Raw genomic sequence first — 27,825 nt, 5'->3', positions numbered from 1 at the left:
AGAGCTTCAAAATAAAGGATAGATTCAGTCCAGGAAATAAAATAATCAAATGTAAAAATAATAATAATAAAAAAGATTTAGGCCTGTATAACCCCGGGAGTCAGAACTCTGGTAGCTTAAAAGATAGCCTCATTTTTAAGAGTTCCTGGATACTTCCCATGTCCTTATGCCAGTTGGTCTTTGATAAAACGTAAACTATGAATACACCATAGAATGTACAACATAGAATATACAGATGCATCTATGGCAACTGAACTTACCTAACTATTTACTATTAATGTATGGGTGTTTTCTTTGCCTTAAAGTAGAAAGATTTTTTCACACAAACACAATATTTACCATTAAGGATATTTAATATTTATTGTAGCTCTGCATGTGTAGAAAAAAGTAACAAAGTAAACTGGTGTTTAAACCTGTAGAATATAAAAACAAAATAAAAAAATATGTTCAGAGGATTAAAAAAGATACAAAAATGACTCCTAAAATAAATGTAACAAAGAACACATGTAATATGATAGAAAAAAACTTCAAAGCTCTCTTATCACTGGGATTTCTGTGCACTCTGACCTTTGTTCAAATATATGATAGAGAAAATCCATGTCAAAGGTTATTGTCCTGGTTTATCCTTTGCTTCTTTAGCTCACGCACTGACCTGAAAGCTCTGACTGCTAACACTGCCCCAAAGATGAAAACAAACACCCCCAGCACAGCAAATAGACCCACTGCGATATCTGCACCGTGGTACTGACACTCAAAGCCCTTGTGCCCTTTACTCTTGTACATCTGCTCTCTTTCCTTACAGATCTGACTGTCATAGGTTTCCCGTAGCTTAATAAAGAAGAAGGCCAGAGCGGGGATGTAGCCCAGGCCAATCAGGAAGCTAATCAGGGCCTCTCCTAGCAGCACTGGGGGCCAGCGGTAAGGCACTCTGAAAACTCCCAGGGCAAGCATGGCACAGGCATAAATCATCAAAACCCCTCCACAGGCCATGGTGAACACATATGGGGGGCGCTTGAGCTGATGGAACAGCCGATCCAGCTCCTTGACTCGGTCCGCATCAGCTCCAGTGAAGGCATTGGCCCCACCAAAGTGATAGTAGTAGACTCCACCCAGGCTGGCCAGGTCTCTGTAGCCCCCATTGTTGCTGTATGGCACTCCAGCACAAATGACGATAAGGAGATTCACGAATAGCTCCATAATCTGGCAGAGACCTGGGACATACAAGATGAACACATGAACGTGTAGTCAGGAAACTGTGTGCTCTGTCAAGGTAACAACTGTGAACAAACAGAGAAAATACATAAAAACAAACTGGAATAAATGTGCCACATCCTTTATCTTTTAATGTAATTTAGGGCCAGTATATTAGTTGCAAAGAACTAATGCTGACAAGCGTGATGTTTTACTTGAATTAACATTTTACTGATGATTATAGTAAAACATACTTGCCTCTAGATGTTAAAATGTATCTAAGGTTGTAAAGGTCTGGTTTGTGCTGGTGCTTATAATACTCTCCTTCAGATTGATAAAAAGATGTCCCTCTGGACCTGAGAGAAGAGAATTGTTTTGATCAGACTTCATTTTCCGTGCAAACAAAGTAAAAATTAAAACACATTTAAACAAAAGATACCAGTCCCCTTTTGTCAGAAGTAGATGTGAAAAATATGGCAGTGAGCTCTGTAAGAACACAGTCCCTTACAATCTTGAGGGTCCCTCGTGGTCATGGTCTCTGTAGGCAGGTGTCTCCTTGTGTGAGACACCTGTCATATCCCTCTGTCTGTTTTGTTTGGCCCTCCTGTCACCAGCAGAGTCTCTCTCTTCCGCGTCTCTAGGCTTTTGCTTGTGACCTCTGTTGTTATATGAAGTGTGGTAGTCGTCATTGTGAGGGTAGTCCCTGTCCCTGCTCTCCTCCTCTGCATACACATCATTCCTCTGGTGGTGTCTTCCCCTCTCAGGCATTTTCCTCTGCCAACAAAAGAAGATTACGGACATGAATCCTATTACAGACACTAAGAGACAAGTGGATAGTTGGCTTGTGTCTCTGTAGCTGCCGCTGAAAGCAACACAGAGGATTATTTACTGTAGATTAATGCCCATGTGTGGGGCAAACAGCCTGAAACAGAGATTTCTCAGTGTGGGTCGGTACAACAGCGCACTTTTGTGGCCCACGTGCACATTATACAGCCACCAAAATAAAATAAGGGAAGATAAGAAGATTCTCAGGGACTACCACTTACAATATTTTAGCACATAGCATGTGTTTTTCAGAGGCCGCTACTATCACAACCTCTTCCTGCGTATTCTCGATGGTTTTGACAAATAGGAAAAATAATAACTAACCGGGAAAAATTAGCAGAATGCAACCATATTATTTCTTACCTTTGTACTCTATAAACAACGAGGCCGATTTTTTTTTGACAATTTCAATAAGACGACCTACTTTTCCAAGCTTCCTGTTTTTGAGATTTCCTTCTCCTGCGACTCACCTGTGCTGTGCCACGCCCACTTAACGATTTGAGAAAAATGCATATTGACCCCTATTTTATACAGCCTATGACTGACCCTGCTTTTCTTGAATACTATATGTAGTATACTACAGTTTTAAAAAGCTCTTAAAATCAAAGTGCATTTTATTGTACGGTTACTAAACTATCTTAAATTACTTTTAAATACCCTTACAGTTCAGCGATTTTAAAACAGCCCAGGGCAAAAAACATAACTTAGTGTTTCAGAAACTCGGTTCAGAAACTTGGTTTCACTCATGCTTAACTTGCAATATCAAAAATCTGCGATTCATGCCTCAACCCGGACGTGAACACACGGGACGCCCGCGATCACGTTTTCACAGTGAAGATCGGAGAAATAACCAAACATATCACTTTTCGCATTTCCGCTGAGACATAAATACATTTCAAAGTAAACATCATTTACAATCCTGAGTGCCATAAAATTATTGCCACATCTCTCGTTGCATGGTACGTATTTGTAAATATTTGTCCGTTCATAAATTTCTGATAAACCCATTTCCTCAAAAGAAAACACGAGATACCACTTTTAAGTGAAAAAATAACTAAATCAAAAAGCCTGAGTTGAGTCGTTATTTGAATCCAGTATTGAGCTTGATTCCTGAAAACAGTTCAACATAGAAATGAATGGAGATTAATAGTAATTAGTAGTGGTGATCAGCAGATCATAACCCCTTAAAGCCAAGGAAACGAAATAAAAACATGATACTGTGAGACTGTGGATCAACTGCTGTAATCCAGTTCAACTAAAATTAGATCCATATGCTTTAACTGAGCCAAGAAAATAATTTTTGGCAACTTGGATGGCAGTTTCGTTGGTTTGTGTACGTAGTGAAAATGTGTTTTAACTAGAGATTGATATAGTTCTACTTATACTCTGGCAGCAGTTTATGCATACACAGCGTATTGGAGAATGAATGTGGTGATTTGATACATCGCCACAAATAATTCCTTTTAAAAGTATACCCATTTCGATGATAAACAATATTCTTTAAAAAAGACCACGATATCACTTAGTGGATATTATGTATAATCAGAAATTAGGGTTTTATTTTGAAGTCCAAGATTCAACGATCACCGGAAGTGCTTTACGTATTCCTCGAGCTCGTGCTGCCACTACAACCAACGGACCGCGCGCTGGCTCAGCGAGCAGCGAGGAGGAGACTAGACACAGAAATGGCGGTGACGGCAAGGCGAGCAGCATGAAGTGCTGATGCATTACATGGAGCAAAACTATCGACTGCCTGGACAACGTTGGAAAAATGACAATGGCGTCGAAGTAGGACACCTCTTGTAACTGTCATCTCAAACCTACAACACCTTCCGGGGAGAGTTTTCATCTTGTCAGCGGAGAAGAGAAAATCTCACCGGGAGCATGGCTTCTTACAGCAACCAGGTAGCTAAGCTAACGTTAGCCTGCATAACAACTCCTGCTGCACGCCGTGTAACGTTATTAATAGACACATGTCTACCCCACCTTTACCCATCTCATTAACGCATACCGGAGCCGTTAAATAGTACATATTCAATCACACTAGTGTTCCTATTTGTAACAGCTAGCTAGTCGTGTCATTGAAAATGTAAGTACTGAAAAGTGCTTGCTAATGCCCCCCTAAGCCTCAACACAACCAGCATGGTAGCTAACAGGCCCAACGTCCCTCCATTCAAATAAGACAGCTGTACTATTTACCACTTTCTTCTAGGGTATGACAGCAACTTAATGCAAAATGACACGAAAGCATGCTTAATAATATACCTCTGTCACTTTGGTGTATGACCTTACGAGTGTCATGTGTTATTTCTTAGTGGAAAGTGTCAGAGAAAAGTGCTGCGTGTGTGCATGGCCCACCTGCTCTGTGCAGCGACAGGCCTTCTTCAGGCGCATATTTTCATAACTGGTGTAAACTTCAAGTTAGTCTTCCTCTGCGATATTAGTGAGCGTAAAGGCTGTGTTGCAGAGTGTTCTGCATTTAAAAATAGTTCGTCTCTTTGAAGCTGTGAGCAAGTCGATCATAATTTTGCGCTGTTCACCTAGCTACTAGCAAGCTAACAGTTTTACACAGGTGGTGTGGTTATACTTTGCAGTCATTTCGCTAGCTGGTTAGCCAAACTTAAGCGACAGCTTGGGCCTTTGAATTGATTTATAAGATAGATTTAACAATGATTACAATGAAATACCTTTTATCCTCTGGCATGGAGTGCCGTTATATATTCAGTCTCAGTGTGACTTGGGTTGTATGAAATGCTTAAGCTATGGTTATATATCTGAGGAAGTTAGCTATCATGTGGGAAGGCCTATTTTAAACTCTGGGTGAGCATGCATAGGCATGCTTGGTTTGAAGTTTTTAAGAAGTTTGTCAAATAAAAGTTTGACGTCAGAAACCGTACAAAATTGTAAAAAAGAATTAAAACAGATAAACATGCAGCATGCTGTGACTGAGCTCCATATACTTCACATAGCTAACGACCCTTGAAAAGGGAAACTGCTGAAAACTTAATTCTGCATGCTTCATACTTCTTCCCGGCCGTGACACATAGTGTCTATTGACTCTCAGTTCAGTGATGAGATAGTGTGAAGGGTGAATACCCATTTTAGCTTTTTTTTTTCACACTGTGCAAAGGGTTTTATTACCAGCCAGAGAATGTCCGCTCTGTCCCAAGGATCACACTTTTACCTTGTGAAATTCAGTTGTTCTACTACTTGGAAATAAATATTGTTGCACTCTTACAATGATAGTAAATCACGGTTTTGAAATGTTTGTTAAAAGTCAAAATCAAGTTTTGACAGACACTGTATTAACTGACCATTTCGTTCTAGCTGCCCGGCTCCTTTAAGTAATTTTGAATCTCTCAATATTTAACTTAGTGTGACTGCCTCATCAGGCAACTCCTTTTTCAGTGTTGTCAAAACACATTTGCATGTTGCTCCCTTTCATCCACTGTAAAAAAAAAAAAACGTTTTGTAGTGACATTGATTTACTCAGAGAAAAGACAAATGTTAGCAGAGAGACTTCCATTAAAACAAATTGAGAAAGCAATAATGTAAAGAGAAGTGGATGAACAGGTGTGGTGGGTAAATAATCAGTGTTAGACAAGACACACCAAGAGCCAAAGGGACAGCTCTCTTGTGAGAGTGAACTTTGCAAAACAGGTAAATCTTGAAGCACTTATAAATACCGTTCCTGATCTGCATTTGTTGTTTAAAGAAAATAAAAGCAACTAACAGTCTAGGTATAGCAACAGTCTTTCATATTCTGCTGATGGTCTTTTTGACATATTTTTTCCTGCAAAAGTACCACCAGAAAGTAGAAAGCTTTGAGAAATATTCATCACATTGGTCGCCAGATTTACATATTGAAATGTCAGGTAAAATATTTGCAGCAATCAACTAAGCAATAATATATTAAGTTTTCCAAGACAGCAATCCCATATAGCTGTGAATTTTAAGATTAAACAGAAGCATGTCAGATATTATCAGTTGTATGATGAGATACTGTTGGTCTGTTATATGTGGTGAGCCCCTGTGTAGAGCGATGTAACGGATATGTTTTTATTTATTTATCTTTTAGAAGTTGTCTGCCCTTTCAAAAATATGACCTTTTAACAATTAGACTTATTGGTTTAGTTCAGGCATTTAGACACTTAGGCATTTGACATCTGAGTAGCTACAGTGTGTTAAAGCTCCTGGCCTGCTTGTCTTTAACAGAAAATGAGCCTTTCATTAAATACAGGTAATATTCTACTTTCATACTACAAAAGGAAAATTCAGTTTAATTTCACCACTAAAGGAGTGCAGCAAGGAAACTTCCTCCCCGTCTGTGAACATTTCTGTCTCCTTACCATGGATATCCTCATCAGATATTGAAATTCTCTAACGGGAAGTTTCAGAATAAACCACATGGTTTGTACTCATTGTTATAAGGAAGTAGTTGCCCGTTGATTTATTTGGCTGTTGCAACTTCAAGTATTATTGCAACACTTAAACTTTTTTTTTTTTTAAGATTTCTTTAAGCACATGAAACCAGGGCATAAATCTGTAAGCAAGGTTGTGATCCTCACCACTCCCCCTGGGGAAACCAAACACTGCCCGCACTAACAAACCAGACCATCATCCAAGTTGCTAAATGTTTTCTTTAGTTAAGTCATGCCTTGTGCCTTTTAAATATGTTTGCACTAGAATTTAGCATTCAATTCAAAAACTTGTTTTTCTGTCTAGTCATGCTAATGCTAATTAAGTCTGGACTAGTGTCACAATAACTGTTAACTGGGTTGATTTTGCCCCAGGAGATGAAGTATACCTTTTTCAAGTTGGTGACTTGCAGCCTAAGCTGTACTTTGAGTTCATCTTTATTATTTCACACTGGCATGAGAAATTCTGAAACATTATAACTCAATCTGTGCACATACTGAGATGCTAATGTTGGCATTGTACTGCCAAATCAAATATAACATACTTTGAAGTACAAAAAGTAAATTAAAAAAAGTTTCAGAATCCAAGGTCTTCAGGTGTCTTGTTTTGACTGCTTTGCAGAGCAAAACCCAAAGACATTCAGCCCACTATCAGGAGAGTGGAAAAGAACAGAGGTTGGAAGCAACAGATTAAAAGAAAAGCTGCTGATTCATTTTCACATCAGAACTGACCTTTTTTTAATATTAATAAAAGTTTTCAGTGCAACACAAAGAAATTAATCAGACCAAGCCTAAATTTCACAGTTGAGTCAACACCTGAGTGAAACAGCTTCAATGGAAAACAACTGTTATTGCCATAGACTGTATACATGTGGTCTCCCTTGCGTCACCTATCTGTTACCGAAACAGATTTTTGAAGCAAATTGGCTATCGCAGCCATGTAGGAAGTGACAAGGGCTTTGAGAACAGCTATAGGGCGCTGGTCAGTCACTTGAGCTGAGCTGTGCCTCTGATTGGGCGAGCTCATGATCTCAATATCCTCTGGACTGCTAACTTAGACAAAAATTCACCCCCATTCAGTGTGTGTTGATAGTGAAATCAATGATTCAGACAGGAGATGTTTTTCGAGCCAGACTTTAAATTGGTTTATTTCTGCCCTGAAAAGAACTTTTTTTGTCTTGATCAGGTAATTCTGGAGCCAGCCTCAAGCGGACACTCGAGAAACAGCAGATTTTAGCACTTCTGCATTGACTCATATTGTGAGACCGGAGGTTGCCGCTTTGTGCAGATTTTCATGTGTTGCAGGACTCCTGTGTTGGAAAGTGACTTTTGTGATGTTTTGGTCAGACCTTGTGTGTGCAGTAGTTGGTGTGAAAAGGTTAGAGAGTTGTGAGTGAACAGCAGAATACTCATCCAGTCACTTAAACACACATGTATTAGTGTTAAAAGTCCTTAGGATGATATCATGGGATGGGCAAACATTACAGACATCATACTTCTATCGTCTAATCCAGCGACTAAAGAGCAGGCTTAACAAGGCTTACTCATTGTTAGTTTACTTACTGAGCTAACAGATAAACTAACACGAGTCCATGTTGTTAAACTGCAGAGCCTCTTTCTTTTCATTCAGTACCCGTCCTTGAACAGCGTAAATGCCAGTGATTCCTTTCTTCTAGTGTCACACTACTCTTTATATATCCTCCCTTTTCAAAAGTCACGATTACTTCATCACACCAACATGCAGGCACACACATGCTTTGGAGATTCATTAAAATCAGTCTGACCTTATTTGTAGTGGTATTGCAATTTTCATGCTTAGCCAAGTTGTCCATTAATAACCTGCAGACCAATTTTAGAGAAGCCTTGTAGTGCCAGCTTTTTCTTCCACTGTGATAAGAGCGCAAAGATTGTTTGAGCAGCTGTAAGTTTTCTGGTAGTAGCTTGGTGCGTTAGGGCAGGAAAAGAAGGTGTTTGTACAATGTGTTGTCTGTCCTCTTGTGAAACTGGAAGTGATACAATCTTATCAAAAGCTGCACAAGAAGGCAGAAATGTGAGCTCAGTGATGTAAACAGGAGCACAATGGGTAAAATTTGTACAAACATCAGAACATTTTCTGTTTTCATTTTAATTCTAAGATTCTTTTCGAGCTTTTATTACTCCAGAATTTATAAATGGGGAATAGTCAGTGATGCGTAGCTGTCACCTTTAGAGTAGGACGTTCCCTTGCTTAAAGCTCCCTGCCAAGCTGCTGTGATGTCAAGTTTTCCCAAGACATGCACCGATTGATCGGTCGATCTATTGATTGATTGATTGGTGCCAATTTCCTTAATTTTGGGGGATCGGTGATCAGCCCATCCTTACAAATGTAACTCATCTTATATACCTCTGGGAAGGTCTGACAGTCAGCCATATTTACTTTTTGCTCCGAGACCTAAAACTCGGAACACTTTTTTTGTTGTTTAAGTTTTAACACAAAGATTTTACTGTTTCATAGTTATTGTTCAATGATTTTCAATAAAATAAGATTTGAACATTTAAAGTGGTACTCCGGGATGGAACAAGTTGCGTCCTATCACAAGGTTTAGGGCAGATATTACCCCTACAGCAGTGTTTTTGTGCAGCAGAAGCCCAGAGCGCTCACACCAAACACCCCCTCCCTGCTTGTCAGCCGGTTTCCTCTGCACTCAGACGGGGCCAATTTTTACTTGACTAAAAACACAAATAAACGGACTCCCACAGAAAAAATCTGATATCAGGCTGCATTCGCGCTTTATTTAGAGAATTTTCAGCGTGATACTTTCACACAAAAACACCGCTAAATAAGGCTCTAGTTCTCATCATGTTGTAAAACGGCGCTACCTCCGCTGCAGAGCCACAGCTGGCTATGAGACGCTCACTGCTTAGTGTATCAGTCCGCTCACACGGCGTGCCAGATATAAACAAACGCAGGTAGTCTGCCAGGACGAAGAGACACGATGAGAACTAGAGCCTTATTTAGCGGTGTTTTTGTGTGAAAGTAACACGCTGAAAATTCTCTAAAGCGTGAATGCAGACCGATATCAGAGTTTTTTGGTGGGAGTCCATTTATTTGTGTTTTTGGTCAAGTAAAAATCGGTCTTGTCTGAGTGCAGAGGAAACCGTCTGACGAGCAGGGAGGGGGTATTTGGTGCGAGCGCTCTGGGCTTCTGCTGCACAAAAACACTGCTGTAGGGGTAATTTCTGTCCTAAACCTTGTGATAGGACCCAACTTGTTCCATCCTGGAGAATCACTTTAAGGTCTATGCTGTCAGTTATTGAAAAATAAAAAAACAAAAATCAGTATTGGCCCAAATCTGTATCAGCAGGTCAGGCTTTTTAAAGATCAGTGATCAGAAAGAAAATTGTGATCGGTGCCCCCCTAGTTTTCACTATCAGAAACCTCTGTCAATACAAATTGTTCAGCCCTTAATAACCACCCCCTTCCCTGTCTTCATCAAGTCATCAACTGGTTCACTTTGGACGGCGACTCTAAATATAAAAGTGTGTATGACCAAAACTAGTTTGTCCATCCAAACACGGTGCTGCCAGATAGCGGAAGTAGGTTGTAGGGGAGTGTTCCTATGAAGGTATAAAGAACTTGTTTTAAGATTACATTTAAAAACAGCAGTTATTATATTTAAGTGATTATATGCTAACTTAGACATTCTAAATTTTCTCGTTTACTTTAACCATGTCTGCTTGACTCAGTCCCTCTCATTTCTAAATGTAGCACTTTGAACCAGATGGAGGAACAGTGCACAGAGTTGGACACAGGTTAGAAAGTGGTGAATGTACCTGGGCCACCTGTGTTGATGACGGGGGTTTCTGTGCTGGGATGTCCCAGCGCTCCAGAACATTTCCAGACACTCTCTCCTGAAACACAATCATGGTGATACATTTGGGTGTACGTCCTAAAACAACGAAAAGAGTTGTGCATTATGTCAGTTAAAACTTTTGAAACTCTGCCTCTCCATGAGCGTGTAAATGATAGTAAAGCTGAATTAATGTGATCACACATGCTGAGTTAGGGCTGAACAATTAATTGAATTTTAATCGTGATTTCAATTTTGCCATCTGACAATCATAAAAACACTATATATTCGAAGAAAAACAATTGATATGCCACACAGTGTAGATGTATGCAAGTTCCTGTGCTTCATAGCTCTTCTGTGTTCCATGTGCAGCCACAGCGAGTGTGTGTGTGACTTATGTGTATCAATAATACTGTATGTGCCACTTGCTGGTTCTTTAAAGTGGTGTTTAAATAAGTACTGAAGTTTTTAAATAAATGAATAACTGTATATTAATAGTGATTTCAATATCACTTAAAATAATCGGGATTCTTATTTTTACCATAATCGCCCAGCCCTTTGCTGAGTTGTAATGTTTTTCCTGTCTCTGGGCGACGTTGGACCCTATCTGTGGCCCAGATATGTGCAACTCTTGAGTGCACACGTGCAGGTTTGTGATGTCATCACCAAACAGTGTTGAAATCATACAGATGGCTAATTTGTGGTAATCCTCAGTCCAAACCAACAGCAAAGCGCAGCTTAGTGCAGTACGTGTGGCACGCCTGCAGAAAGAAGCAAAGGGACATTCTTTCTGTTGTGATTGTATTAGCCATCCCAAGGCCGTTGGATTACGGCTGGCTGTTTGTCGCTTGTAGTGCCATTTCAGCAATGTGGGCCCTCGCGTGGGGCCTCATTTGCAAAGAGTTACATATGCTTGAGTTGCACTTTCTTTTCTGTGTGCCTCCCTTTTCACGTTGCACTGAGAGGATTAACAGCATGGCGAGTGAGTTCATTTCACTTTTTCTCAATTGCTTTGTTTTCCAGCACATGTGGAAACTTAAAAGGCAGAATGTAATGTTTCCCTAAAGAATTTTGGGCCAGTCAGGAGTGAAACAAAATGAAGATAATGGAGTAGATATGGAATAGTGATGAATAATTTATAATTGATGATAGAAGAAGAGATGTTTCATCTGTCCGTGGTTTACTTGTTAAAAGTCCTGTTTGAAGCACGTCTGTGTTTTTCTTTCCCCTCATTTGTCTATTGTCGAACCAAAACCTTCTATCTAATCCTAACATAATCCTCAAAAGGTTGCAAGCACCAGATTTTCTCTTAATTCACGCCTCTGATTAATGCTTTATTTATTGGTGTTGTTGATGTACATGTAATTTACCGCTGAGTGATGCACAGTGTGCAGAAAATTTTCCCTTGCTGACTTTGACACGATGTCTCGCACAGAAGACACAATGTGATTTTTTTTTTTGATTCCAATAGCAAATCAAAGCTCCCCTTTCACAATGATACATTTTGTCATAAACTAGCATAGCTTTCCCCTTTCTTAGAAGCCTGTTCTCAGCTCTTCACACTCATGCATTGATTCAGGAGGATATGGGACAGAGGCAGCAGTCCACCAGACAGGCAGGATGGAGAAATCGTCAGCTTCTTGAGTCACCGAGCACCATTAAATAGTAGTATACAATAACAGGTGTACTGTCAGCGTTATTGCAGTGGTTGCTCAACTCATGGCATGAAGAAGAAGAACTCTGTTGTGGCTCATTAACAGTGTTGTTGCCTCACCAGTTCCCTGCTGGTATCAACAACTTGAGACAAAGTATAGTTAGCTTCATGGTCAGGTATTAAAAAAGTCTACAGTTACTTCAGGCTGCTGTGTGGGTGGGTTAGAGGTCATCACTGTCAGCAGATAACAAAAATACAGTGTCTTACTGATGACAAACATAATACGGTACCCCTGTCTTCATCTAAATCCATTGTTTGGTTTTGAAGCTGTTTTTCAGGCTTAACAAGATGGATATCTCATAAGGTATCCGTAAGAAGTATTTCGGTTTCTAGTGAGTAGTTGGAAACAGTTTTATCAAGCTGCCGCTTGTTCTATTAAATATTGACAATTTATCTAGATTTCCTGCAGATAAGAGGAAAATAAGTTGGCAGAGACTTTCTTTATCTGTGTTAAAGAATCATTAGCGCACAAGTTGAGCGCAGCCTCATTCTGGTTTCATTCTTTCAAAGTTTATAAAGTCGCTTTATATACAAACATCCACTTTGATTTTAATATTCGGTCACTTTGAGTGTTTTATATCACCTGGATTATCACCTTGTCTTCTTCTGACTTTAAGCAGCCGTCCTGTAATCAAACCTGAGCTGTTTGTGTTCATGGTTTATGTGTAACATGGCATGACTCATCACTTGGAGAGGGCTCTACCTTTGTACAAGCTAGCAATGCAGTCTTGGCTGGCTGATGACTGACTTAAGTGATAGCCCCTGTACCTGGGTGTTCAGTTAGTGTCTTTTGAAACAGTTTCAGTTAAGAATGAGAACGCTCTACCCTGTGTTTGGTTGACTTTTCAAGTCTGTGTCCATTTATTAACTCATCATCTGAGGGTTTTTTTTGACACTACAACAAGCACTTGTTTTTTAATGTAGATCAAGAATAGTCCATCAGAAAAGATTGAATATTTTTGATATAAGTTTATCTCTGTGTGTTGCTTCTCTTGTCAAACAGTGTTCCAATTTGTTTTTGTTTTTTTTCCTATAGTACATCTTTGGGGAGTTCAGCCCTGATGAGATCAATCAGTTTTTCGTGACTCCACGATGTTATGTTGAGGTAAGGAGCTGGATTACAATTTGTTCTTTCATAATTGCTGGCATGAATGTACCATTGACTGTTAAACCTGCCACAGCTAAATGAAAGCTACACCACGTTGTAGTTCTGTCCCATTAATTTTGATTTCAATTTTTGCCTTACTTAATGAAATAAATACTGCCCTTAATTCAGAATTAAATTTCAATATCTGCTCAGTGTTTAGATAACCTTTTGCACTTTGACTTCTAATTTTGCGTTCATTTGCTCTTCACAGCTTCCTCCATTCAATGACAAAGTCCCATGTGTCAGTCAGTCTTCTGGTATGTACTTTTCACTTTTATCAGATTTAATGTACCTTTTTTTTCTTTCAGAGTACCCTGCACCTTTTCAAGAGCAGAGTACTGTAATGCTTTCAGTTAAAATTAACGTCATTCTTTTGAAGCAGATCTGAAATGTAAATGTAAGGCCAGGCTGAGAACAGACCTGACTCGCCTGGCAGGAAGATGCTTTTCATGTAGTACTTGTTTTTGTGTGTACAAATTAAGAGTACTGCTGAGACTGAATAACATGTCAGACTAGATTTTCTCTAATCATAACTGAGAACAGAATAAAACAGCCTTTGTGATTTTTCAATATCAGGCAACCAAATTAAAAATGTGATAGCAGCCACCTGTCTTTGAAATGGTATACATCTGCACATGTTTTTTTTCCCTTACCTTGATTTGTATTGATATTTAGGAAGTTACTGCACTCCTGCTGTACCTTATATTATGGAGTCTATGGGACTGCAGGTTTGCGGTGAGTTGAGGAGTCTGACACCCTGTGGCTTGACTAGCTGTTGTTCGTTTGCTGTCAAACTCAAAATCCAGGTTTCAAAAACTGGTGGCTTTCTAAACTTTGCGCCTGTACTTTTCTCTTGCCTGTTGGTAAATTCTGTAGAGCTTTGCATGCTCAAGATACTGGCGAGTATCTTATCCTCTCTTGCATATAATGCATTTTCACCACTGCTGACCTTAAGATGACTTGAATTGGATTTTCCCATGATTTAACAGTAACGGCTAATTTACTAAGGGCATAGTAATGGTTTCATGCGATGGTTAACATATTTTAGCCATACATCTTAAAAGCTTTATGTTGAATGAATCTTACAGTCGTAATGTTCAATTTCAGTCACACTAACAGATGATCTTCTAATCCAGTAGAAGGAGTAACCTCTGTTTTCATTCTCTCTTAACTGCAACAGATATCATTTTACAGCATTGGGTAAATCTGTCTCATGATAAAAGCCTCTTTGATGTTTGTGTTGTTTTTTTTTCTGATCTGCACTTACTAATGTTTCCTGTTTATTCACCTCTGCACCTCGCATCTTTTACTATGTAATTATGTAAGCAACATATTTTACCCCAACAGCGAGGACATTTGCTGTTTGATGATGACATGTATGTTTTCAACAGAAATGTGTAGTTAAAAAAATCAATACCTTAAAATATTTATATAAGATAAATGAGATGACTTGGTTCATCTAATCATATTTTCCAAACAGTACTTAAGAGTTTGTCATCAATATTGAAAAGTGTTTAAACTGAAATAGTTAGAAAATAAAGCTCTTTAAGATGACCCAAAAGCCCATAACTTCTGTTTCAGCCCTGAATTTAGCCAATAGATAACTGGCTGCTACTTGAAAGGAACTCAGATCCTTCAAAGATGTTAGGCTCTTTGGTCCAGTTCAAAATGTTTAATGTTGAATCCCTTACTTCTGTATTTATTCGCAGCATTTCTGAGATCCTCAAGAGCCCTGAAGAAATGTGGTCTAGTTAAGCATAGACACAGCAGTTGTTGTTGTTGGAGCCAAAAATAGACCCAGCAAGTGCTTTTATTTTTTTCCCCTTCCATTTCACTGGTGTGTCTGAAACTGTCAGGGAGCTCCCATGACCCCTTCTGAATGATGGCCCACTTGTTCAGAGAAAAGTTTCCTATTTATTTCTACAATTAAGAGTGAAATAGAAAGAAAAGATTATTTACTAGACTCTGTTGAACTATAAGGCTTTGTGTTTCTAATTGATTGAACTGTCCTCTGCAGCAGAAGACTATCAGCACATCGAGTTTGGCGTTGATGAGGTGATGGACTCCAAGCCTGGTGGGCTGAACGATCCTTTATTCAAGGTGTCTAGCACCCTCAACCCGCAGGCTCCAGAGTTCATCCTGGGCTGTCAGTCGTCCCAAAAGGCCCAACAGATGTCTCCGTCTGAGACTGACGACCCAGATGGAACCCACTTCAACTCCTTGGATGGCCCTGACTCGGAGGCTTCGGCTCTGGACAATCACCAAGCCTGCCAGGACATGGACGGACTCCCTGGCAGTTTGGGTCAACGAGAGCGGAAAAAAAAGAAAAAGCGACCTCCGGGGTATTACAACTACCTGGACCCTTCAACAGGCAGCAACAACAGCAGCAGTGCAGCAGACGGGACGCCTGTGACAGCGCTGGTGAACGGGCATGCACTTGGTGGGCTACATCATAGTCCTGATGATGTGGACAGTAAGGCGTTGTCAGGGGCAGAACTTTCTGCCACTGGACCGGTTTCCACAGCAACATCAACAGCTGCTGTGGCTGCAGCCAAGTTTGGCCCTACAGCCACTGCCAATCAGAGGACTTGTGATAGCCCTGATGACTCTTCTTTGGACTTAGCGGGTGGAGCAGCCTCTTTATCGGATGGCAACAATGCAACTTCTTCCTCTTCATCCTCTTCTCAAAGCAGAGGGGTGACGGAGGGACCAAGGACTGCAGATCAGCAGCCTGATCATTTGGCTCTCCAGAGCCCTGAACTTTCAGATACCCCACAAAGCCCCCGCTCTAAATCACCTCTTCCTCCTTCAGCTGCTGTGGCCACCCCCTCTGTAGCCACATCTATTTCGACTACTGAACTGGAGGAAGGGGAGCTAGCAGACAGTGCAGTGGCAAACGGGCTAGCAGAGCCTGATACTCCTGTCAGTGCAGACGGACACAAAGAAGACTGTGAGAGTGGGGATCAGGCTCAGCAGGTTTCCCCTGACTCTGCTGCCCAGTCAGCAGTGACTGAGCAGGTCAGTACGCCTGCGATTCCAGCTGCACCCACTGCCAACCTCCCTAAATCTTGGGCCAGCCTCTTCCACAACTCCAAGCCTCTGCCTGGGGGCCCTCAGGCCTTTGTGGAGGTGAAAAATGTTGTGGAAGTGGTGTCCCCTGTCCCCACCACGCCAGAGGAGCCTGAGAAAGTTGGTGAGGTCAAAGATAGCCCTGTCCACGTATCAGAGGATCCTATGGCCCCTAAACTTGCAGGTATTAAATAGAGTTGATTTTTTAAAATTTGTTTATATTAACAAAAATAATCCTCACCTCCACATTAACAGATTTTCATCAAGGTGTGTTGATATGAACATAATGTTCAATGATGCTACTCAATCATTCCACTTGGTGTCAGTATTGAGACGACTATTTATACTTCTGTGTGAGCTGAAGCTTTCAAACCTTTGAGTTAGGGAAACATGTAAGAGATCAGTGACACATCTTCATATTCTGGTGAATATAATTTTGCTGATAATTTTGGGATCATCACTCACGGTCATCTTAATCAGGTTCATCTGCATAGTGTACTCTGACACCACAGCTCCTCACTGAATCATAATTCCAAGAGGCTTATATTCTGACAAGGTTTGTTGAGATCGTGAGAAGAGTGAACCTTGGACATGGTGTTTGTTTTTGGAGTTAGATATGGGTGGAGATGGTCTGAAGTGTATTTAGTAGAAAAGAGTTTCTGCTTACTGCTTCTACGACTCAAGCCTCTTTATAAAGGTGCAGTGCAGTTGTCTCTCTAAAATCAGAATATAACAATGATTGGTGATTCTTTAAACCTAACCCTAACCCTACACCTAAGTAAGCCGAAGCGCACCGAATTGAAGAGGACAGTTGTTAAGAGTTCATATTTATAGTCTGATTTAAAAAAGTCTAATATAATATACAACTTCAGGAGTTATGGGTATGATGCATACATGATCATGAAATTAAAAAAATGAACACTAGATGGTGCCAGTACACCCATAATGGGTAAAGTATTGCCATAACTCTCATGTGTAACCCACAACAGCTCCTAACCCAACAACATCATGAAACTCACTTTTTAGAAAGAGTTTTTTTTTTTTTTTTTAACCAGAATTTATTTCAAGAATTGAAAGATACACGTGGAAATTTTAGTATACTACCATGGCAAGTCAATCTGAAGTGTTTTTGTTTTTCATCTTGTGTCCAGTGATGGATGTCTGGTTTAATCAGTGGTATGCATATTATTGTTTTTTTCCTATGTGGCTGGTGAGATTATGTTACACATAGGAATGTTTTTTTTGTAATAGCAAACAGAGACAGAATATTGAGCCATAGGCATAGAAGTCACCTGGGCTTCGGCACGTGGATGAAAATTTGTTCTCAGTGTTTCCGTTCAGATTTTATCAGGCAGCATTTCGTCTGATTCAGTCTAGGTTGTCAGAGTGCAGTGAACCGTAAAAGAGTCAAACTCATTTTGAAAAAATGAACTACAGAGCAGCTTACCAGCTGTGTGAAGAGCTAATAAAAGTGTGGTTGTAGTTAGTTTTGGTTTGCTAAGCACTTGAACATGTGTACAGCACAGTTTAAGATTACTATCAAGAGCTACACGTAGATCTGTGCTTGTATTGGCTATACCAATAAATACCTAAGTGATACGGTCAGATTTTTCAAAACGTCAGTTAGATTTCACAGAACAGTCTCTGGTACAGTTTTCATACATCCTTCTTTGAAAGCTTTGATTTAAGTCCTTAGAGGTTTGCAATACACACTGGCACTATTCAGTTCAAACACTTGATGCTTTTTCTTAAAATTTGTGTGTATTTAATTTCTTTGTTTTATTTCTTTGTTCATTGATGAATAGTGAGTGATGAAAAGTTAAGTAGTATCTCCACTTCATTATTGTTGCTGTTTTAAAATCCCAGGTTCTCCCTCTCAGGCACGATAAATCAAGTTTTGTGTTTATGTCAAAAAGTCTTTTCATGTCATTGTAACAAAAGCCATAATAATAAGAAGAGCAAAAATCAACTTTTCATTCTTTTAGAAATTAATTAAAAATTACTGGTTTCGTTTCAGGAATGTTCAGCTGAAAAATTGAATGCTGGTTCGATGGCTAAAACTATGTCTCTATAAAACTATGCTGTAATTCTTTAAATTATTTGTATTTTTGTTGTATTTTAACTTTGTTGTTAAAGATATTTCTTTTAATCTCCCCAGAACTTATTGAGAATGTGAAGTTGATACATAAACCAGTGTCTTTGCAGCCGAGAGGACTGATCAACAAGGGAAACTGGTGCTATATCAACGCTGTATCCTTTCACTCTGCTTTTGCTGCCCCTGGTTTTGTTTTTTCCAATTCCTTCTAACACTGTGCCATATACATATGCTATAAATAATATCATTATCATGCAAAGTAAGACCTTTTAGATAGAGATCTTAACTTTACAAAGCACTAAACAAAGGGTTGGCTTTTATTATATTAAAAACGTAACTTATCTGTATCAAACTAAAGTATGTGCCAATTTTTTTTTACTTTTTACTTTTTCGTTTACCTTCCTGACTCTAAAAACTCAGACCCTACAGGCCCTGATTGCGTGTCCTCCCATGTATCATCTGATGAAGTCCATTCCTCTGCATAATGAAACCCAGAGACCATGTACCTCTACACCCATGATGGATAACTTGTAAGTAACACTTCTGCCTGATAACGTCAGATTTCCAACAGAGAAATGCCCATAAACGTTGGTTCTTTGTGTCTGACAGTGTAAGGCTGGTGAATGAGTTCAACAACATGCCTGTGCCATCTAAAGCCAAACAGCAAGGTGAGGTGATTTGCAGCTCTCGTCCAAAGACTTTTCTTTTTCTGGATGTCTCACATCTCCTTCATACAGATACAGATACTTTTCACTTGAATGCACCACATTACTCTTCATAGTATTTTTATGATGTTCTCAGTGGTTTTCTGTCTGATTCAGTGACAGAATTATCTATGTTTAATTAAAAACTTAGTCCACGTTACCATGGGAGCTGTGTTTCTGAATGGCTGTCTCCCTTCCTAGGCGTGGTACATAAAGATCCTACTCTTAATCACACTGCCTCTTGTGAGCTGTCACAGGAGGCAAGGTTAGAAAAGGGAACATTTGTTCTATGGAATGATATAATATCCATGTTCTCTTTTTAATTACCTAACTTTTGCTCTGTTTATAATTTTTTTCAAAGTTGTTTGATTTGTAACTCTGTCCACAGCTGTTGGTGATAAAGTCATGAAAGACATTCGGCCCGGAGTACCATTTGAGCCGACCTACATTTACAGACTCCTCACCCTTATCAAGTCAAGCCTCTCTGAGAAGGTAAGCAGATCTGGCGGTGAATGTGTTATCAATGGTAACTCTGTAAATGAACTTCTTTGGGAACAAACAGACCAGGATTTCTCATCCCTCTTTTAATTAAAGGCAGTTTATGCTTTTCATATGCTGAGTCAATTCTGATTCAGTTACAATGAATGAAATAACTCTAAAATGCTGAATGCTTGTCTTATCCTGTAGTTTAATGAGGCTTGTGCACATCCTGTCTACACTTAAAAACACATTTTGTGGTCTGTTTACCTGATTGAAAAGCTGTGTTTGCACTTTCATCTGCACACTCTTTGATTTTTGAACATTTGTGTAAGACTTTTTTAAATTGGTGCTGACAACCTGCTGCCCCGCTTGCAGGGTCGACAAGAAGATGCGGAGGAGTATCTCGGCTTCACTCTCAACGGATTGCATGAGGAGATGCTGGCATTGAAAAAACTAATCTCGCCTCAGGAAGAGAGTAAGCATCTTTTACCACTTTGTCACCAAAGCGCATCACAAGGTAGATAAAGTCATTACAGATGTCCTTAAATTCAACACATGCCGTGTTCATCTTGACTAGTTATTGTGAAAGGGTGAAATCCAAAGCTAATCACATTCCTATTGTAGCAAAGTAGAACACTCCACCGTATCAATATTTCTTAAGTTTGAAATTAAACAGATAATCTTCTGATCATATGGTGTTTAAGGAAGTGTTACAAGTTCTGTTCAATTTTTTGTAGGAGGAAATTTAATCTTCTCACTTCAAGACCATTTCACAAACCTTTGTGCATTTGACCTTTAAAAAGGTTTCCTTTCATGTTTTGTACAAACAGAAGCTCCAACGCCCAACGGGCCTGAGTCCCAGCCAGGTGTGGAGGAAGATGAAGCTGATAAGGAGGAAGAGGGCAGCGAGGACGAGTGGGAGCAAGTTGGCCCCAGAAACAAGACTTCTATCACTCGCCAAGCTGACTTTGTACGCACACCCATCACAGATATATTCGGTGGACACATCAGGTATGTCGACAGATTGTTGCAAAGGTCTTTCAGAAGAGTATTTTCGTGCCCTGTGTAAATCCTGACTAGAAAGGAGTGATACTGCTAAGTTAAGTTTCTGACCTGAAGTTTGTAGCTGTTCATGGTGGTGGTGGTAAAAACAACAACAAAAAAACTGTCCCTCTTAAGCTTTCATCCAACCTGTCACCACAGTACTACACAATAGCAGCCACTGTGGACCGAGTGAAGTCAGAAGTCTGAAAAAAGTTGACGCATGAAACACGTTCACAAACAAAGGTCTAAACTTTCAGACAAATTGGAAAAGACGAAAAACCTGTGCGGGTGGAGTCTGCCTAAATAATACGTTACATGAGGTTCTGGTCTGGCACATACTTGTTCTACACTGGTTACACAGTGCCTTCAAGGATTATTTCTCAGAAATGGTTTGTGACCATGAAGTGTATGTTTAGAGACTGTGGTGTGTTCACCAGCTGAGCTCAAGAATAACCCCCAGACTTATGAAAGCAGAGTAATTGGTTATTAAATCTCTGGGTTTTTTGGTCTTTTCTTGGTTACTCTGTTGTAGTTATGGACCAGCAGAAGCAACCAGAATGTAAGATGTTTTTTAATCAGACATTTCACTTCAGCTACTCAGTCCGGCTAAGGTCACAGTTCGATCACAAAGTCACAGAAAGGGATCTAGTCTTGTTTGTGTATACATGCAGAAAAAAGAATCTGACTTCTGGCAGAGAACGTTTCACTTAACTTTGATAGGTGGCGCTGTGTCATTTTTTGATCATCAAAGCTGCATGGTTTTGGTTCACCTGAAGAGGAAACAAAATTCTAATGACAATGGCAGAGATGAATGTAGCTCTCATGTTTCCTACATACTTAGCGTGTTGAATTACATTATATGGTGAAAGCTTGTTGTGCTGGAGTGCACCATTTATCATGGTCATTACTTCCTCTTCCAGATGAAATTTGCTTGCGCTTAATGCTGAAGCGTACCGAGACCTGCTGAGTCCTGCCAATCCAGCTGCGGCCTGATAGGAATTGCATTATCGACACGAGACTGAGCTATGCTCAGTCCGTTCTCAGTCTGACTAAGCTGTTTACACGCATCTTAACAGTCTGATATCTTAAGCTCTGCAGGTAAACGTAGTGACTGATGTGTGCCTTGCTTAGGAGATCTGGTTATAAGGACTCCTGTGTAGACCCTCCAGTCTTGCAGAGCGACAGATGCATTTGTAAATGCACTTTTGATACATAAATGGAGTGTTTCTCCTATCATCCTCATACAGATACATGCTGTCTAAAATTAGGGAGTAGGCCTGCACAATATATCGTTTGAACATCGCCATCGCAATATGCGCATGCGCAAAAGTCACATCGCGCATGTGATGTGACTATCGCATTTTCCCCATTTATCGGAGAAATAGAAAAAAAGCAACTGAAATTGAAACCTATTCTATTTTGTACAGAGACATGGCCTCCTGGATCCCTTTCATATACAGCAATCTTCATCATTCACAGATAAACCCCCTTAGCCTGGATTAAACGGTGTTATAGGAATACAATGGTGTCATTGTGAGTCAACCAAATACTTCCCAAACAGAGCTATTCAAGTCATCTGGTGAAAATTCTTCTATCTTTAATAATGCAATATATATCACAAACCCCCCAAAAATCGCAATTTCAGTTTTTTCCAATATTGTGCAGCCCTATTAGGGAGGGGATGGATTATCAGAATGGACTGCATTACTCTTGTTATGATTTTATCATGTTCTTACTGGTTTTCAATCTGACAGACAGGATTCTCTATGTCGAGCTAAAGCCTTAGTCCACGTTACCATGGGAGCTGTGTTTCTGAATGGCTGTCTCCCTTCCTAGGCGTGGTACATAAAGATCCTACTCTTAATCTCATTGCCTCTTGTGACAGTTCACAAGAGGCAGAGTGAGAAAAGGAACATTTGTTCTCAAGTATGATATATTCAGGTCCCCCCTTTTTTTTATTGTCTAATGATTTCTTTGTTTTTGTCCTCGGTCAGATCGGTGGTGTATCAGCAGAACTCGAAAGAGTCGGCCACTCTGCAGCCTTTCTTCACCCTGCAGCTTGACATCCAGTCAGAGAAGATCCGCACTGTCCAAGAGGCTTTGGAAACCCTGGTGGCACGAGAGTCCGTGCAGGGCTACACTTCTAAAACCAAGCAGGAGGTGGGATAAGTACACTCTGTAACTTACTGACGTATTGCTGATCATTGAAAGAAGAGTTATGAGGAAGTGAAAAGGTGCTCACTGATGAATTTGTTATGGTCCAGAGTTTTGCCTTTGTTGAGGTCTTAAAGGGAGCTGCGACAGGCTTCTTAGCAACACATAAACCCTTTGTTCTGCAAAGTCGCGGCTTGGCTTTTGTCTTTTGCCTTAAAATGAACAAAACAAAGCATTGAACCCCCCCCCCCCCCCCCCCCCCCCCCAAAAAAAAAAAAAAAAATAAAATAAAATAAAATCATGTCAAAGTCCTGCTTTGAAGGGGTTACAGAGGTCTAAGAAATGTAACATCTCGGTCTGTACTCATTATCATCCCTATTGTGTTTGGATGAATATTTGTGTTTAATCTGAAGCCAAAAATGTTTGAAAAGTTTTGTATTTTGGATGACTGTTAGTGTGCTCTCTGACTGCACATTTCTCAGTTTCTCTGTCCTCATTTTCAGATTGAGATCAGTCGGAGGGTTACTCTGGAAGAGCTGCCCCCTGTGCTGGTGCTTCATCTCAAGAGATTTGTTTTTGAGAAGACTGGAGGCTGCCAGAAACTGACCAAGATCATTGATTACCCTGTTGATTTGGAAATAAGCAAAGGTATGGGCGAAAAGTTTTCAGAGCATCTCAATTTTCTCTCATTCACACAAGGATCTAAATTTTTGTTTTAACCCAACTTGTTTTAAAAGTACCAGGCAATGATGTTAACTGGAGCAGTCTGTTATGTTCAATCCTGAAGTTGATAATCTTCTCGACACAACCCCATTACATTAGACACATGTATACAAGATTTTCAACCATAAAAACTGTGCTTTAAAAGGACAAGGTGATACAACCACATGGTTGTGAGTTCTGTAGATAACTATCAGATCGTTGTTTTTATGAGCTAGCCAAGTGAACTTCAAGTGTCCCTCTCAGTTTCCTTTGAGGAAGAGCTGATATCTGAAACAGAATGATGTGTTTTTCTCAAGGAAAATGATCCACTCGGCTCAGGACTGATGCATGACTGAAATAACATCAGGAGATTGCAAAATCATTAAGTGGTTTCTCTAAAGGGATCAAGTTCACATGAAAAAGTAATGGCAGTGTTGATTTGGCATTTGTTAATCTATTCCTTTGTATTCACAAAGAGTTCCAAATAAATCAGAACAAATAAACAAAGCCATCTAAATGATTTAAGTCAAAAACCTGCAGCAGGTTTACTCACTGCTTTAAATACTCTTTCAGGCTAGAATAAATCTTTTTAAAGATTGTGCAAAAAAAGCGGTCACTCCAACTGGCTTTCAGGCATCTCTGCTGTTTCCAAGCATCAGCAAGAGAGCAGAAATCACTCAAATCTGTGAAGGTTTAGAAAGCAGTCCAGCAGAGAGGAACATTTTGCAGCACATCCTGTGCTTAATTTTAATTTAAACAATGCTTCAGAACTTATTGGTCTAATTCGTTGATTTTATAACCTTGATTTATTTTTCAGATCTTTTGTCCTCTGGAGTGCGGAGCAAAGTTGTGAAAGGCCAAAGAACTTACAGGCTCTTTGCAGGTGTGTTTGTTGTTGTTATTCTTGTTTTGCATATTTTCATCTGCTGCATGGCCCCTTAAATTTTCTTTGCCTACTTTAAGTCGTTGCTATTTTTATTTCACATATGTAATGCTGCTAATGTTTCTTAAACAGCACGCTTTTTCCGTGTTGAATCTGAAAATTTAGGGTTGAGAGGAGTTTTTAACTCGTGGTCAGGATTACCTTTAGGGTCATAAAAGGATTAAATGTTGGGGGTTTACGTGCACAAGTATAAGATTTTTTATACATTGAGAATGTGGGAAAACAACGATAAAATACAGCTAATATCTGTGAGTGATGATTGATCATCACATGATAAAGATCAATGTGTGACAGCGCTTGTAGATTTGACTAAGCTTATTGAAAATGTACCAAAGCTAGATAAAAAATCTGAAAATTTCAGATCAGTGCAAAACTTTAAACAAGGTCAAACTCCTCGCTGTGGAAACCTCTGTTGTTCCTGCATGTGGAATCATTGGATGTTTTACCAATAAGTCATCACCTTTTCATATTTCTGTCTCCTTTTCCCTCTGTCTCATTTGGACTAGTTGTCTATCACCATGGGAACAGTGCGACAGGAGGTCATTACACCACAGATGTCTTCCACATCGGTCTTAACGGCTGGCTGCGCATTGACGACCAGATCGTGAAAGTCATCAGCCAGTACCACGTGGTGAAGCAGACTGCAGAGCGCACTGCCTACCTGCTGTACTACCGCCGCGTTGACCTGCTGTAGTCACACAAACACACAATCACACATGCACACACACCCATCCCTACATACATGCAGGAATACCTGAACACATTCACAAACGCCCTGAAAACATACACGCTCCAAACGTACTTGTTGACAGTACAGAACATCTCCACACCACACAAACACACACCAAACTAACGAACAGGAACACTGCCCAACTTGTTCTCTTGCAAGATTTTCCTCTTCTTCCCCCCTGTCCCTGCTTTCCTGAAAACCAGCTTATCCAACACCTTTTTCCTTGTATCTTTTTTCTTTTTGGAAGAAGAGAAACAAGCTGCATTCACAAAGATTTCCCTGTGACTGTGCTCTCTTCTCTGTGCACCACTGCTGTTTTTTATTTTTTTTTTGTCCTTTTTTTGTTTAACTTCTAAAGCAACAAGGAAGGACTGTTGAATAGACAGAGGTAAGGCTGGGGTGACAAGTTTCAGACCTAAGACCTCACCTCTGCTCGAGCTCACAGCTCGGCTCAGATAGCAAACAGTGGACTCGCAAACAGGAAGAACTATCTGCCACAGGCTGCAAGTGGACCGCTGGCAAAATTTCATTTGAATAACCTTTTCAAGGAAATTACCCAGAAATATTGGTGTTTGCCTTTAAGCAAAGGAGAACTGTTGGCCTAATGAATTCACAGCAGTGAAAAAGCCTGATTGAATCTGCCCGTGTGCATCGAGAAGGCCCAGCACCAGCATTATCATGAGTGTCTCTTCCCAAAGGCCGGATCGTTGTCTTATCTGCTACCAACTCGAACAACTCCTCCTCCATTTCCTCACTTTTATGATGCTTTTAAATCTCGGTACAACTTGAGCCATCAATAACAGAGGACTAAAAAGTCAGTGGTACATTGAATGGATTGAACCGCTTCCTTGTTTGAGAGATTCTCGTTATGGTGTCTGGGTTTAGATTTAGAAAGACTATCTAAAAAATAAATATTAATGCGCTTTAGAGTTTAATAACAAAGCTTCTGTGCACAAAGTATAAACTGATTGATGATTACAATATGACAGGCAAATGCATATTTTGCAGATATTTAGATTAAAATGTAAAAAAAAAAAAAAAAAAAAAAAAGACTAAAAATATAAAATCTAGCTGACTGAAAACTTGTTTGGGTCCTGAAGGGACTGCGCTCGTTTTTGACTCAGTTGTTGCACTGGAGAGATGGCTACCAATCAAGACAGATTCCACTGCAAAACCTGCCCTTGTTTACTTTGTACATTTCCTTCTCTATCCATTCATTATTTTTGTCTTTACTCGTCTAAAGGTTCCACCTGTGTAAAGGTGGCTTAGGAGTGTAGTTTTGAGCCACACCACCCCCCTTACCCCCAACTCAGCAGAAAGCGGGGGCTGCCTTAGGTTCAACATGTGATGTTTTTTCCACTCAGTGTACAGAGTCTAACCCTAATCAGGCACCAACAGCAAGTCCAATGTCTGTGAAGAGTTAGGGGAATGTACCTGACACCTATGTATTTACTCTTTTGTGGCTCTTTCTCCTCCGAGTTGAGGGAAACTGAGCAATGAGGGGAAGTGGGACTACATCTGTGCTACGCTCTTCATAAAAAAAAGACCCCGGACATATGCACAAAAGGAGATAGTGTTTGCTTTTGTTGAAGATTGATTTTTGGATCATTCATTGATTGTGATGATTTTTGTCTGAGTTACTTAACGATGTTAGCTCTTTTTTTTTCTTTGTCATTGATCATGTACCAGATGTCTCCATGTTCTTGCCCCCACAGATAAAAATGCTTGCGTTTGAATTGGTGTTCAACAAGAAATTACACAGGCTAAAGCACAACAATGAATAAAATCAAACTAGTTCCTTTGCTTGATATTTATTTCAGTTTTTCATTCTCGCTTCATTTATATTTTAACTTAAAACTCATTTCATTCCACCCAACAGTGTCTGATTATCAGTGTTAATACTTCAATCATTAGATTCATGATTTTGGCCCATGTTCTTTGACTTCTAACCATGGTAGTCCCAAACAGACTTCTCCATATGTATCTGTCGATTAAACTGTTGCACAGGTAGGAGGGTGTTTTCTCCTTTTCCTGCATAACTTCAAAGAAAAACAATTTTTCTTTGTTTTTGTTGCAGCACTAATCATTTTACCTAAATCGTTTTTTCCTTACTTTAGTGGATTGCAAATTCATTAAAGATGGATCACGTTTGGTCTTTTAATTTAAAACTAAATTTAAATGTTCACTTTCAAGTGGTTTTGTATTTTCTATAACATCAGTGTGCTGCACAGCCTCAATTGACTTTTCTTCTGGGTTCAAGTTTTGAAAGCTTCCCCAGATAAACCAAAGGACAACATTACATGGGCCCTGCTGCCTTCCTGTCAGTATGTATTCACACTTTTCTGCCTTTTTCATCTGAGGTCATGTAACCATGTCCACCACTCATTCCACTCAAGAAACAGGCATGCCATGTAGACAGTCACTTTACCCCCATCATCCAGTCTTATGACAGTTCTGTTGTGCTGCAGGCTTTGTAGTCATTTCTGCACAAATTGTTGGCATATATATATTGTTCTTTTTTTCCCCCTTTGAATGTTTGACAGTTGGGACTTGAAACAGACACCTTTCTTTTAAGTTTTCTCTCAGTCTTTCATGGCTGGTCAGGAAATGTGCTGGTGAAATGCTTCAATAATGTCTCTCTTTTCAGTATGTGCTCCTAACACTATTGTCTGCTGGGAAATGTTGGGATATCGAACTACAACAAAAATCTATACTGTCTTTTAATTTTAAGCCTCCAGCATTCTATTTTGTTAATTGTTCAAATAAAGGATTGTGCAAA

The 27,825-nt window shown here is 39.8% G+C and overlaps 2 protein-coding genes across 10 annotated transcripts; one reads left to right on the top strand and one right to left on the bottom strand.

Moving 5' to 3' along the window:
- Positions 1–340: 340 nt before the first annotated feature.
- Positions 341–4,535, bottom strand: marveld3 (MARVEL domain containing 3). Of its 6 annotated transcripts, none has more exons than XM_074666045.1 (4): positions 4,375–4,535; positions 1,700–1,965; positions 1,450–1,547; positions 341–1,211 (listed from the first exon to the last, which is right to left on the bottom strand). In XM_074666045.1, exons 1-4 carry the CDS (start codon positions 4,408–4,410, stop codon positions 601–603), a joined length of 1,011 nt encoding a protein of 336 aa, XP_074522146.1. In that variant the 5' UTR covers positions 4,411–4,535; the 3' UTR covers positions 341–600. The 6 variants fall into 6 exon arrangements, with proteins under 6 accessions (XP_074522146.1, XP_074522150.1, XP_074522151.1 ...); XM_074666049.1 differs by lacking the exon at positions 4,375–4,535 and adding an exon at positions 2,680–2,829 and having other exon boundaries at positions 343–1,211; XM_074666050.1 differs by lacking the exon at positions 4,375–4,535 and adding an exon at positions 2,238–2,362 and having other exon boundaries at positions 343–1,211.
- On the top strand, positions 3,611–26,096 carry usp10 (ubiquitin specific peptidase 10). Of its 4 annotated transcripts, none has more exons than XM_074666041.1 (15): positions 3,611–3,921; positions 13,015–13,083; positions 13,337–13,382; positions 13,801–13,860; positions 15,146–16,378; positions 18,353–18,444; positions 18,710–18,819; positions 18,899–18,957; positions 19,382–19,485; positions 19,849–19,948; positions 20,304–20,484; positions 22,512–22,677; positions 23,175–23,319; positions 24,191–24,256; positions 24,823–26,096. In XM_074666041.1, exons 1-15 carry the CDS (start codon positions 3,901–3,903, stop codon positions 25,008–25,010), a joined length of 2,640 nt encoding a protein of 879 aa, XP_074522142.1. In that variant the 5' UTR covers positions 3,611–3,900; the 3' UTR covers positions 25,011–26,096. The 4 variants fall into 4 exon arrangements, with proteins under 4 accessions (XP_074522142.1, XP_074522141.1, XP_074522144.1 ...); XM_074666040.1 differs by having other exon boundaries at positions 15,143–16,378; XM_074666043.1 differs by lacking the exon at positions 13,801–13,860.
- Positions 26,097–27,825: the final 1,729 nt, after the last annotated feature.

The sequence above is a fragment of the Halichoeres trimaculatus genome, unplaced genomic scaffold (genome assembly GCF_033239565.1).
Source record: "Halichoeres trimaculatus isolate MK-OKI-2021-1 unplaced genomic scaffold, fHalTri1.1 fHalTri1_scaffold_3, whole genome shotgun sequence".
NCBI lineage: Eukaryota > Metazoa > Chordata > Actinopteri > Labriformes > Labridae > Halichoeres > Halichoeres trimaculatus.
The sequence above is the reverse complement of the archived record's forward strand: the minus strand, read 5'-3'. Positions and strand labels throughout refer to the sequence as shown.